This window comes from Hoplias malabaricus, chromosome 15, assembly GCF_029633855.1.
Source record: "Hoplias malabaricus isolate fHopMal1 chromosome 15, fHopMal1.hap1, whole genome shotgun sequence".
In the NCBI taxonomy this organism is placed as follows: Eukaryota; Metazoa; Chordata; class Actinopteri; order Characiformes; family Erythrinidae; genus Hoplias; species Hoplias malabaricus.
Window position 1 is genome coordinate 29,698,528 of NC_089814.1, and position 12,087 is coordinate 29,710,614.

The 12,087-nt window shown below is 34.5% G+C and overlaps 1 protein-coding gene across 5 annotated transcripts in view; it reads right to left on the minus strand.

Moving 5' to 3' along the window:
- The window catches only part of acsl6 (acyl-CoA synthetase long chain family member 6), a 93,486-nt gene that overhangs the window by 15,195 nt on the left and 66,204 nt on the right, over positions 1 to 12,087 (minus strand). For all 5 annotated transcript variants that reach the window (XM_066646195.1, XM_066646194.1, XM_066646193.1 and 2 more), the window contains 6 exons: positions 6,355 to 6,463; positions 5,518 to 5,582; positions 4,078 to 4,179; positions 3,873 to 3,972; positions 3,323 to 3,501; positions 1,826 to 1,858 (listed from right to left, as the gene is read on the minus strand). In XM_066646195.1, coding sequence (XP_066502292.1) covers positions 1,826 to 1,858; positions 3,323 to 3,501; positions 3,873 to 3,972; positions 4,078 to 4,179; positions 5,518 to 5,582; positions 6,355 to 6,463 — 588 coding nt within the window. The remainder of the gene's footprint in view (positions 1 to 1,825; positions 1,859 to 3,322; positions 3,502 to 3,872; positions 3,973 to 4,077; positions 4,180 to 5,517; positions 5,583 to 6,354; positions 6,464 to 12,087) is intronic.

Here is a 12,087-nt window from a genome sequence, read left to right on the forward strand (position 1 = left end):
TCCGTCCGCATCCCGCTCTAACCGTCCGCATCCCGCAGTTAATGCAGCAAAAGGTACCGGTACTATGGCTTATATTTTTCCAACGTACAGTTTACTATGTCTTACTTTCGGGGTACGTCTTACATTAGCCGACCCCCCTAAAACCCACACTGCGTCTTACTATCGGGGGTGTCTTACTATCGGGGAAACACGGTAGTTACAGCTGAATATGTTCTAGACAGGGTATTAGAAATTACACTGACATGAAAGTGAATAATGAGCTTTAAAAAAAATTTAGAGTTACTATAAAAATAAAGCAGTTTTTACTGATTCATGATTAAATGTAAATATGCTTTAGGTTTCAAATTGTGTATAGCAGTAAAATGGCAAATCATTAATAATTATTTACTAATAATGGAGAAAGCTAGCTACATAGCATCAGAAATATTCATATATTATATGACAAATTATTTTAAGAGAAAAAAACAAATTTGTAAGCAGCTAAAATACATAAATGTTGTGACTATTGTTTTGCTTGGGCATAAAAAAAAGTTTGAAAATTATAACAGCATAGCAAAATATATTTGCCTTTTTAATGTACATGCTGTATTTATCCAAATATAAAATATATTTTTTTCTCATGACTGGCAGCAGTGTTGCCAACCGTCCCATTAAACATGCGCTCTATTTTGAACCAATGCGGGACGCGTTTTGTTTCTTATTTTTTAGTTCACAATGTTATGGCGACAGGTCTCCACGGCTCCTAAACCAAGAACACGATTTTCATTGGTCGTCACATTTATTTAGCCAATCAGCAGCCAGAGTTATCTGTCCATCAGCAGCCAATGGAGTCTCAGTCCCTCCTACAGGGGTTTGTTTTTTAGCTGCGCTAAGAGCAGCAAGTCAGCACTGAAAACTAGGAAGTACAGCTCTGGTTTCAGATATACCTAATGTTAGCACGGTGTCCTCGAGAAACTACATTCCATTCTCCCTCAACAAATCACAGATGAATTACTGAATCAAAATAATTCTTTATACATAAAAATCACATTAGATAATTTCATGTAGAGTAACAATAACATAAACAAAACAAAAGTGAGTCCTAAATAAGCAATTAATTCTATTACATTTTGACTGGACATATGATAATGTAATGAGGACGAGAGTCGTTTAGACTCTTACATCAATAAGATTCTTTCACTTCAAATTGTCGCGTCGCCATCCCCGACACACTGGGCGTCGGGGATGGCTACCTGTGGGCATATGTTCACTGCTACTAGTACAACAGTGTGTGTGTGTGTGTGTGTGTGTGTGTGTCTATGTGTGTTTGTACTGTCACAGATGGGTCAAATGCATAAAACACATTTTGCTGTACTTTGTACAATGACAAATAATTGCACATTTACATTTATTTGAACAAACCTGAGCACCTGACACAAAGTTAATTGACAGAAGGTGGCATTTTTCACACCAGCTTAAGGTCAGTTTACTGAATGTCGAAGAACAACTTAGTATGTACACACATACTTTTTTTTTTTTTAATGAAATTTGCAAAGTGCATTCGGTTCAGCATAAATTCACTTCACCATAGAGATTTCCCATAAGAGTTTTCCAAGAGTTCACAAATACATAAAAACACAAGAAAAACCCTGACTTCATTGATTTTGTGCATTCATAGTCTGAGACCTTGCCACAGTCTTCATTCATTTACAGTCAAGGAAGTACCGGTCTCTAAAATCGACGCTGGGGACATCCCTACTCTTCTAGAATGCACTATGCAAACATAAATTAAAGGAACAAAGGGCCGTCAAGACAAAGTGAAGACATTCAAAGCATATCTACTCACCACCGGATTTCTGTAATGATCTCGTCCTAAAGCCTGAGGTGAAAAAAGCATGCAGAAATAAAGTCCAGCATTAATATCTCAAACAGCAGGAAGACTGCAGTGCAGAAATTATCATGTTTATTTTCATTAGTGATATTTATGTTGCCACACACAAAAACTAAACAGGAGTTATCAATATAAAGGTCGAATTTACACTTAAATAAAGAATGTAAATAACAATGAAAAATACAAACAAAAACATTTTGAGTTTGTACAACATAACAATATATTTTTGCAATAATATTTAATATAATACAACAAAAACTATATATATATATATATATATATATATATATATATATAAAACTGAGATTTTTACATTTATTGTCATTTAAAATCCAGCAATTTTAAAATTTATATATATATTTTTTTTATGTTTTTTTAATAATAATAATATTTTTACATGGTGAGAAGTATTTACAATAATTGTGTAAATATTTAGTAAAACAATTTTTGTTTTTACAAAAGTATATTTCAACAGGACAATTCTTTTGTTTTTGCAGTAGGACATTTTTAATACAGTACGGTTATTTCATTGGATTTTTTTTAATCAAATATATTTATTTATTTATTTATTTAACAGTGAGATTTTTCAGTATTTTCAATAGAATAGTAGTTTTTGAAGAATAGAATTTTAAGAACAGGACTGAAAATTTTAGGGAAGTCAACCACTGGGCACAAGACAAGTTGTTGCATGTACTTTAGGCTTCAAGTTGTTCTATGACGGGTCCTAAATGTATGACTAATCTGATTTACTGCCAAAAATACTATGTAACATGGGTATTTTGGGAACACACATTCCATATAAAGATATCTGTATCTCTCAGATGCATTTGTTGAAATAAGTATAATTGTATATATATATAGATATGATCTTAAGATCTTTGACTTTAGAGAGTATAAGCAAAGCTGACTACAGTGTTGGTTTTCCTAAGAATTCAGAGGTCTATGCGTGCCAGTATAATTCAGTTCTCTTGGTCTGGATCAAATAAATTTTAGTCTTGTTCTACTGAGCCCACACACTAATATATAAGACACTCACATTAAGAAATATTCACAACTGATTAAGGACATTTTCTGATATAAATTTGGGGTCAGTAATTGGAATAATTTGCTTGTTGGCACACTGGAGTTTCAAAGACAGCATTTACTGATGTTTTAGTAAACATCATCATTTGATGATGATTTCTTTTTTGAAAGCTAGTCATTGTCTTATAATAAAAATAATAATAATAAAATAATAATAAAAATTATTATTATTATTATATTTTTGTAAATAATACATGAAATGAAATCTGTCAGCCTCTCCTGAAGAATAGCAGACTACTGCCTAGCCAATGTGTTGAAAAAAACATTGCCTCTACTGTAGTTGGTCATGTGAAGGAAAAAAACAAAATGTAATTTCTACAGTGGTGTCCAGACTTGCCTGCGACTGAATGTTCGCCAATGTTTACATACCTCAAGATCTTTCAGAGCTTGAATGTGGACGCCATACTTCTCGCCCTGCTCCACGAGCTCTGAGTCAAAAGAGTCCATCAGGACTATCTTCTTCAGGCCTGGAGTCTCCTGCCGCTCCACATTACCCAGTAGCACATTTGCCTTTTCAGGTTTATCACAGATTACTGTAGAGATCTCAGCTGAGGAGAGATATAAAGTAATGGATTTGAATGACTTTCTCATAGACAGACTATGGGTAAAGAGGAAACTCATCATTGAAACTGAGCATTTTGTTACTGTCCACTTAAAAACATTTTACAGGAGAAAACTTTCAATGAAAGTGAATATAAAAATATATTATTCCAAGTAATTTTGGACTGTTTCTCTTTGTTCATTCTATTTGTTAGTAAACTAAAAATGGAGGTACATGTTTTTAATTGGACAGCGAGGATTTGTAAGTTCAGTAGCATGAAGGAAACATAAAAGATACAGTTTAACTAGATTTAATATAATTGTAGTTGAATTAAATTAAGTTAATTAATTGATTATAAATAAAAGCTAAATGTCTTACCAATGTTGATGATGTATCGAATAGCATCAGGCCCCAGTGTGTCATAAAGCGGTACCACGACCATTGAGTAGGTATAACAAGCTAGCTCTGCGATTATCCACTGAAAAAAACAACCAAGGGGAAAATCAGACACAAGTAAACTTTCAATAAACTCTTTCAACTAAACTTTCTGTGTCACTTTGACCATATAACCATGATTTCTCACCTCAGGCCGGTTCTGTGCAAACACTCCAATGAACTGGTCAGAATTGGCCTGGCAGCCCTGAGACAGTAAACCCGAACCCAAGTGCTCTGCCCTGTTCATGACCTACAGAAGAGATGATAATCAAAAGGCCAATGACCAAGAAGCACTAAACTAACAAAATATTGAAATCATGTGATGGAAGACGGAAACAAATTTGTGGTCCATCTCTAAACATAGTAGCAGGCATCTAGGCTCATAGCCAGTTAAAAGGTCACTGAGGTCCCACTCCTCTTGTCTTGAAATAGTTTGGTGCTTATGTTTTTTTGGAATCACTATTTTGTACCATGTCACTATTAATATGTGATTTAAATTATATTAAACTACACTTAAAGTATCTATTTTTGAGTACACTTACTCTGAGCTGCCTGACAGAAGGCATTAAAGACATTAAATATATGCTTAAAATGTTAATAAAAAAATAATGTCACTACAAACAAAGTAATAGTGTAAAAAAGGCACTAAAAAACAAAGCAGTAACACAAAATACAAGAATATATGTGGTACTACAAATTACAATACGCAGACGTATATGACTTATACTAAATTAAGTATGAAAATATATTAAAATTGTATTAGATTAGAGAAAATACATATGACTCATAAGTGTAATTTAATTTAGCGCAAATTAATAACATAATTTAAGTACATCAGCACAATTTATGTATACTTTCTGTTTTTCAAAAATGTCTGTCATTTTTTAGAGCTGAATACAAACTTTGAAGCTAAATACAACTGGATAAAATATCTGAGTATATCAACTTTTTACTGAATTTGTGAAATTTTTCACATTTGTACATTCTAACAAGGCAGTGTAGGGGGAGCTCACGAGCAATAGTACCAAGGCTTCGTCTCATTTATATAATAATACAATTAATAACACTATACAGTATATACTATGTATATATACTATGCAGCTGCAACACTATCTGGCATTTTTTTCCATAGTGCACAGTGTATGTCATAAAATACTGTTTTTACACTACTTCTACACTATACCGAGCTTGACTGTCTGCGTGTAGTAGTATTAGTTTAATAGTCTGTGAAGTGGACTATGTAGGGAGTAGGGCACTATCTGCTACAGAGCCAAAACATGAGAAGCTCCTACTTTTCCATTTCCCATCGGACTGTGGAATAAAACTGTCCTTCATTACCAAACTAAAAAATCATCTGGTTCTAAGAATGCACCATGCTACATACTACATGCTCAAAGACTAATTAGAATTAGTATTAAGAGCTCAACTGGTACTCAGTTCAAACTTTACCTATAGTGTTCCTTTAAACAATCCCTCCAATAAACAACCTTCAATCCCATCCTTCAACCACTGCACTTCAATATCGAATATTGAATTTAGTCAAATTAATCAGGCATTAAAGGTGATCTCAGTGTTAGTGCAAGCTCACCTCTTTATAAGACAGCCATTTATAAGGTTGATTAGGGAGGCGGGAACCTAAACATGGTCCATCACCTGATGAAACAACAGGAGAAGTCAGAACTGTCAAACAGAAACAATGCACTGCTTTTAAACCTAAAACCAAGATTGGTGAAGTTTAATTTCTTCAACAGCTTGTGGCTTCAGGGGTTTTTTTTTGGTATTTTGGCAGGCAATTTGACAAGACAAATGAAATAACTGCTTTGATATTATATTCTCTGTCCATAAAAAACATAAATATCATACCTAACAATTTATTTCCAATTAGTTATTGAATGACTACCTTTATTCTTTTTTGCAAACCCATCTTTAAGAATGTCAATTAGCTAAATAGCTCACTGAAGTCACGTGTCATACTGTATTTGGAGTTATGCCCATATTTGGAATTACCACATGTCTAAACAATTGCCCTTTTCTCACTGGATCCAATCGTTTACAAGGCTATTTAGAGATGAAATATGTATAATGTAGCATATGCTACAAGCAAAATAATAACTATTGAACTACAACAGCTCTCTAAGCTGTAACCTATTTCTGACAAAGCAGCATATTTCAAAAAGCTTACATGATTTCGTATGGTTTCCAGTCATACAGCTAAACATACAGACTTTGGAATATGTTTGTTTACCACAGTGCTTTTCTCCATTTTTCTTTTCTCCATACACAAAACAAGCATAGACCCAAAATTCCTGATATCAGTATGATGCAGATTACAGAATTCTGACAACTGTTTACCCTGTAAGATTCTTTTTTCTCAGGTAAGGCAACACTCACTATGTATTTTCCCTCAGTATCAGGAAATGCTCACCAGATATGTGCAGTCCACGCTGAAAAACCTCATACAACGTTTTTGCGTCTTCGTGATAGTGTGTGAGAAGCTCGGGACTGTCGCCCAACATTGATCTTCGACCACCTCCCTTTATTTGAAAGAGAAAGAAAGAAGGGAAAAACAAGACTTTAAGGAACAATCAGATAAACAATATGGATGAATGTTTTTGCACATATACACGTTCCACCTATAAGAGATGTAATGTCATCTCATTCCAAATCCACCATCATTAATATGGAGTTCATCCCCCCTTGCAGCTATAATAGCTTCCACTCTTATGGGAAGGATTTCTACAAGAGTTTTGCCCATTCGTTCAGAAGAGCATTTGTGAGGTCAGACACTGATGTTGAATGAGAGGGCCTAACAATCTCCGTTCTGGTTCATTACAAAGGTGTTTGATGTGGTTGAGGTCAGGGCCCTTCGCTTGAAAATTTTCAACTTTTTTTAATTGGTTTACCAATAGCAGTAAAAATAACAAGGAAGAAAAAAAGGAGGGGTGTAGAGTGCTTTACAGATCAATAGCACACATTAGTAGCAACCGTGGCTTTATGGACCTTGCTTTGTGCGCTGGGGCACAGTCATGCTGGAACATAGAAGTGCGTTCCCCAAAATTACTTAATTTACTTAATGGGCAACCCCTTAAAAAAATCCAGCAAATTTTACAGTTGGTGCAAAAAGTAAAGTCTTCTTGCCATTTGCCAAATCCAACATCGTCCATCAAAATACCTTGTAGCGAGAGCGTGATTTGTCACTGCACAAAACACATTTTTAATTTGATTTGCTGTGGTTCCTAGATCTAAATACCAGCGGTATTTTAAAATGTATTATGCAATATTACAAATTTGGCAAGAGCAAGATGGAATAAATAATATACTGTAATTATCTATTTATCGACATTTCTTTGCTATGTATGTATGATATTTGTGTCAAGAATTTATCACTTTTCAAACAGAAGCAATTCTCAGTTTTAATATAATCATTTACCATATTTAAAGCTCTAGAATTATTTATGAAGCTGTCCTTAACAATTTTGTTTTATTTCCAATAACAATAACATTATAATGGCAGACCTTGTGAGTTGTCAACTATGTTTGTGTATAATTGGTAAAAAAAAATAATAATAAAAGAAATACCAAAACCAGACAAAGGAATGCCAAACTAAGGATGAAATTAACACGAATAAGAGAAGGACGATTCAACACAAAAAAACACCTCCAGTTGGGAAGGTTAGCACTGAGTTTCTTTCGTCTTTCTTTTGGTCTTTTCCCTTATCTTTTGCTTGGTGATATTTTATTCGCTTTTTTCTTTTGGTTATATTTCTCTTGCCTTTTGTTTAGAACCACCCACTTTTTATCTCTCTTTTTACTCCAGTATGTTTATTTCTAGGCTGCTCACCTCCATCCTTTCAGCATCCCCTCATATGTTCAATAACTATGCTGGACCCATCTATTTATATACCACAAAAGTGTTGTAAAACCATGTAAACTGACCCAATCAGAGTGGAGAAATGAGAGCATCAAGCAAAAATGAGAACTGAAAAATGAGTGAACCAACCAGAAATTACAGAATTTAGAGTGGGGAATCAAGAGAACCAAGTAAAATCAGTGAAAACAAGAACGAACACCATGCTGCTGCTGCTGGGATGATTGATTTTCCTGGTATTTTGTACAACGTATGTCATAAACCTTTAAATAAGACATCAGACAATAAGACATCTTAAAATTTCATCTGGGGTATAGGTTAAAATGTAACCTTACAGGCAACATTCACGATTGAAATAAAAAAACCACAATTTGCTAGCTCTCCAATCTGTTTGCGTGCTCAAAACCAGTCTAATGTGTTTATGAAGCCTCAGTGTCTGTAAATGAGTAAAAAATACAAACTGTTTCTCTCCGGTATGCTACGCGTTCTCGTTCTGTTTTTTAGACAACAGGAAGAACTCCATACATTGAAAAGCCAAAACTGAGATGAAGATATTGCCCTATTCCTGCTCCATAGGTGGGTAATATTGACTTATTTTTGCAGTTTGGATCACTTAAGGTGACACCGCTCCGGACACGGCTAACTGCATTATCAAAACTGTTAAAAAACTAAATAAGTAAAGTTACAAATGAGTTTCTGAGGTAATTCAAACAGTAAATAAAAACTTACATACAAGTTAAACTTCAGACATGTACAAACAACAATCATTTGTTTCCTCTCAAGCACACTGTTACACTTTGAAATGGTCATGGCTTTTTTAAAAAGAAATTATCAATTACAAAAACATCACTGGGAAAAAAAAATAAATAAAAAGTGGTGTATAATTACATTTGAAGTAGCATTTGTTATGACAAAAACATTGAATTAAATATGGCTTGTTGAGTCCTGGAAAATCCCTGAGGAAACAGCATGTGGACAAACTTGCCTATATAAATATGGGAAGAAATATTGTCTAATACAAATCCGGCAACAAGAGTTGAACTGCCCTCTGTTGGACCAGGTGTGACTTTCTGAATAATTCACAGCCAGTAGTAATGCAGCACTAGAGTACATAGGCAAATAAGATGCCTCTCGTCTGTGCCAATGTAAGACAGACAAAACATTTTCAGTGGGAGGATAGGCCTGAGAGCACAAACAGAGGAAAAACGGTGTCTTGTTTCATATCTCCTTATTAAACCTAATGCAAAAAAGGTATATACAAATATAACGTCGCTAAAGGTCTGGTTAGGTCAGTGCAGGTTTGTTTTTCTTAACATTCCGTTCTAGAACCTTTGTAGACAATAATTTTAAAATTAATTTCAGGCAAGTAGCTATCAATAACGATTAGCCTTAAAGTCTGATAAACCTTGATTAAATCCTTACCATATTTTCAGCTCAAAACCAAAACATAAAAATAACCCATCATAAGTTTATATGAAACTAAGTAAGTACTAAAAAAAAGTATTTAAATTAGTAGTTTAGAGGGTTGTTACTCTCTAAGGATCATTTTGGTCAAAATGAAACTTTAGTTATTGGAATATGTTGTAAACATGCCTACTCACTTCTTACAGTGGTGACACAACAGTGTCAAAAGAAAGCTCTTCCGGGTTTAGAAACTAGGAATCCCCCTTAAGATTATGTATTTTAAAGGTGGGAAATTTATAAAATATTCTGTCAGACAGATATATGTGGTTAGGATTTGTACTTATTAGCCTCTAAAGTCTGAGAACATCAAGATGTACGTAGGGGATTCACATCTCTTGAATTCTGTACTTGCACAGTGCATGCTGTAAACAGAATAAGGGGAGCTCTGACAAATAAAAACACAAAAATAATACAAAATCACTAGGGCTAGGAATGCTCCTTTATAAGAAGGTAATTTACTGTCCTTTGGTTCTGGAACCAAGTGTGACAGGCAATATATTTTGAGCATTAACCATCCAGAGTCAAAGTTTCATTGGGACTTGTGGATGCTAGGTTTAGCTTGTAACAGCTATATAATTTTTCAAACAATATCATGGCCTTTGTAATGCAGATTATTATAAAAGTGTGCAATATGCCTCTAATCATAATCACTGCATATGTCATTATATGCTCTCAGGGTACTCACCAGCCTAAAATGCTAAAGGTTAGCATCTGTGAATATGGATATTCAGAAAATAATGATGGATATTCAGAAAATAATGTCAATAAATGTGAATCAGTTTCAAAATTAAAATCATTCCTTAACTGCCTCACATTAAGGAATCAATAATGTTTTATTTCAAACACAGGTACCTCCCCTATTTAGTCACTGTCAAATGTTGTCATTCACTAGGTTTCCCCTAATTACACACTGAGTGATAGCATGCTAGGAACAAGAGAGCTAGCTAGCACATGCTACTTCTGAGGCATGTGAATTCAGCTACTTTATCTTTTAAACAACAGCTAACACAAAATTACTCAACAGCTCAACACATGTGGTGGAATACAAAGTTACCCCTCAGTTCTGTTTTATTAGGGAACAGAGGCACGTGCAAATTCACTACTTAGAGGCAGAAAGAACTTTATTGGTTAAAACACATTGGGCAGAGATTTTCAAAAACTGGTAAAGCTCCTCATGTTTGCCTGCTCTGTCTGACAGAAATGACTTTGGAGGTGTGTTAAATAAATGTCCAATATCCTGTAACCTTAGTTTTGTTTAATTATTTGATAGAAGTGTTACAAACAATTTAGTAAATTTAGCTAGAATGGAGGATAATGTAATGCTCTGCTGCCTCTTAGGCATTAGATTATACTTTTAACTTTTTATACTTTCCTGCAGATTTCTGTTATAACTGCTGCCTCAGAATAAGCTGCAGATAAGGCAATAAATGTACTTATTCAAAATCTTCTTCAGGGGCAGCAGAGCATTATAACATTCGGCAGGTTCTTCTGAAGCAGCGAGTTACATAGTTATCCATTGAAGTACAACAAAATACTGAGACTTTTTAAAGCACTTCCAACAAGTTATGAAACAGATCTAAGTGTACAATAACAAAAAAGAAAGATATATTGCACATATATTATTCCAAGTTGATTTCTGCCAGTCAAAGCAGGCAAACATGAGGGCATGGGCAGAGCTCTACCAGTTGTGGTATTTGAAAATTTTCCCCCAAACGGGTTTAACCAATTTTAATCACATTCATCTCTGCCTGCTGGCTGGTAAACAAATTTATTTTGAGTAGTGATTTTGCACACATGCCAAATGAACACCCTTATTGGTTAGCACTTAGACATTTTAGCCAATCTGAAGCCCACTAACTCATTTTTAGTATATTGTACATTTTGTCATTATTACATTATTAAATTTCATTTATATTGTGAAGGTTTCAAAGGAACACGGAAGTAGAGAGGGACTCTTAAAAAAGATGACTAAGATAACTGTCACAAGTTAATATAATTACCCAATGTGACTAATACTCTGCATGTGACTAATATGAATCAATTATATCTATGCTCTTAAAAAAACGTCACTAGAGAGTTCAGGTATTATGATTAAGCCGACAAATAGAGACATGCTCTCTAAACCTAATGCAGCACACACCTTGGAAAGTTTGTGAAACTGGCTAAATATATATTAATTTTCCAGTCCACTGATACTCAAATGTGCCAGAGGCAAGATCTGTTATTCTCCAAATATCAGTTGGAACATGACTGTACAGCAGGTGTTCAGATGGTATTTTCTTAGCATCTTTTTTCATATTCATATAAATGATATGAAAATACCATTAACATAGAGGCATGGCAAATCCTGACAGCAATCAAATTCACTCATTATTTATATAATTTTTGAATGTTAATCCATAAAATTATATTATACTTATTACATATTATATGCATATATTAGACCACAATAATTTATCAGTATGGTGTAGGGCCTCCTTTTGCGGCCAATACAGCGTCAATTCATCTTGGGAATGACATATACAAGTCCTGCACAGTGGTCAGAGGGATTTTAAGCCTTTCTTCTTGCAGGATAGTGGCCAGGTCACTACGCGGTGCTGGTGGAGGAAAACGTTTCCTGACTCGCTCCTCCAAAACACCCCAAAGTGGCTCAATAATATTTAGATCTGGTGACTGTGCAGGCCATGGGAGATGTTCAACTTCACTTTCATGTTCATGTTCATCAAACCAATCTTTCACCAGTCTTGCTGTGTGTATTGGTGCATTGTCGTCCTGATACACAGCACCGCCTTAAGGACACAATGTTTGAACCATTGGATGCACATG